Here is a 958-nt window from a genome sequence, read left to right on the forward strand (position 1 = left end):
TTATAACCAGTATTACCAGTATAACTATTATAACCATTTTAACCATTATAACTATAACCAGTATAATTTATAACCAGTATAACCATTATAACCAGTATAATTTATAACCAGTATAACCATTATAACTATAACCAGTATAACCATTATAACTATAACCAGTATAATTTATAACCAGTATAACCATTATAACCAGTATAATTTATAACCAGTATAACCATTATAACTATAACCAGTATACCCATTATAACTATAACCAGTATAACCATTATAACCATTATAACCAACTATACTAACTATTATAACCATTATAACTATACTAACTATTTATATCCTAAATTTCGTTGTTTGGTACCTGTACTGTAGCAATGACAAATAAAGTCCATTCCATTCCATTCCAACCATTATAACCATTATAACTATACCCAGTATAACCAGTATAACCAGTATAACTATAACCAGTATAACCAGTATAACCAGTATAACCAGTATAACCAGTATAACCAGTATAACTATAACCACTATAACCAGTATAACCAGTATAACCAGTATAACCAGTATAACCAGTATAACTATAACCAGTATAACCAGTATAACCAGTATAACCAGTATAACCAGTATAACTATAACCAGTATAACCAGTATAACCAGTATAACCAGTATAACCAGTATAACCAGTATACCCAGTATAACTATAACCAGTATAACCAGTATAACCAGTATAACCAGTATAACTATAACCAGTATAACCAGTATAACCAGTATAACCAGTATAACCAGTATAACTATAACCAGTATAACTATAACCAGTATAACCAGTATAACCAGTATAACCAGTATAACCGCCTCCCTCTCTCCTCTCCCTGTAGGAGGCTGAGGCACCACGGAGCGTTCTGGAAGAGATTGGACTCACATAAACCAGCTCCTCTCCCCCTCCCTCCCTCCCTCCCTCCCTCCCTCC

At 32.9% G+C, this 958-nt stretch overlaps 1 protein-coding gene across 1 annotated transcript in view; it reads left to right on the plus strand.

Moving 5' to 3' along the window:
* LOC308164726 (AP-1 complex subunit sigma-2) overlaps positions 1 to 958 on the plus strand; it is an 8197-nt gene extending 7239 nt beyond the window's left edge. The window contains exon 5 of the mRNA XM_080538744.1: positions 867 to 958. Within this exon, the coding sequence (XP_080394870.1) occupies positions 867 to 914 (48 nt within the window). The 3' untranslated portion in view covers positions 915 to 958. The remainder of the gene's footprint in view (positions 1 to 866) is intronic.

This window comes from Nansenia antarctica (assembly GCF_963989245.1).
Source record: "Nansenia antarctica genome assembly, chromosome: 9".
Lineage (NCBI taxonomy): Eukaryota > Metazoa > Chordata > Actinopteri > Argentiniformes > Microstomatidae > Nansenia > Nansenia antarctica.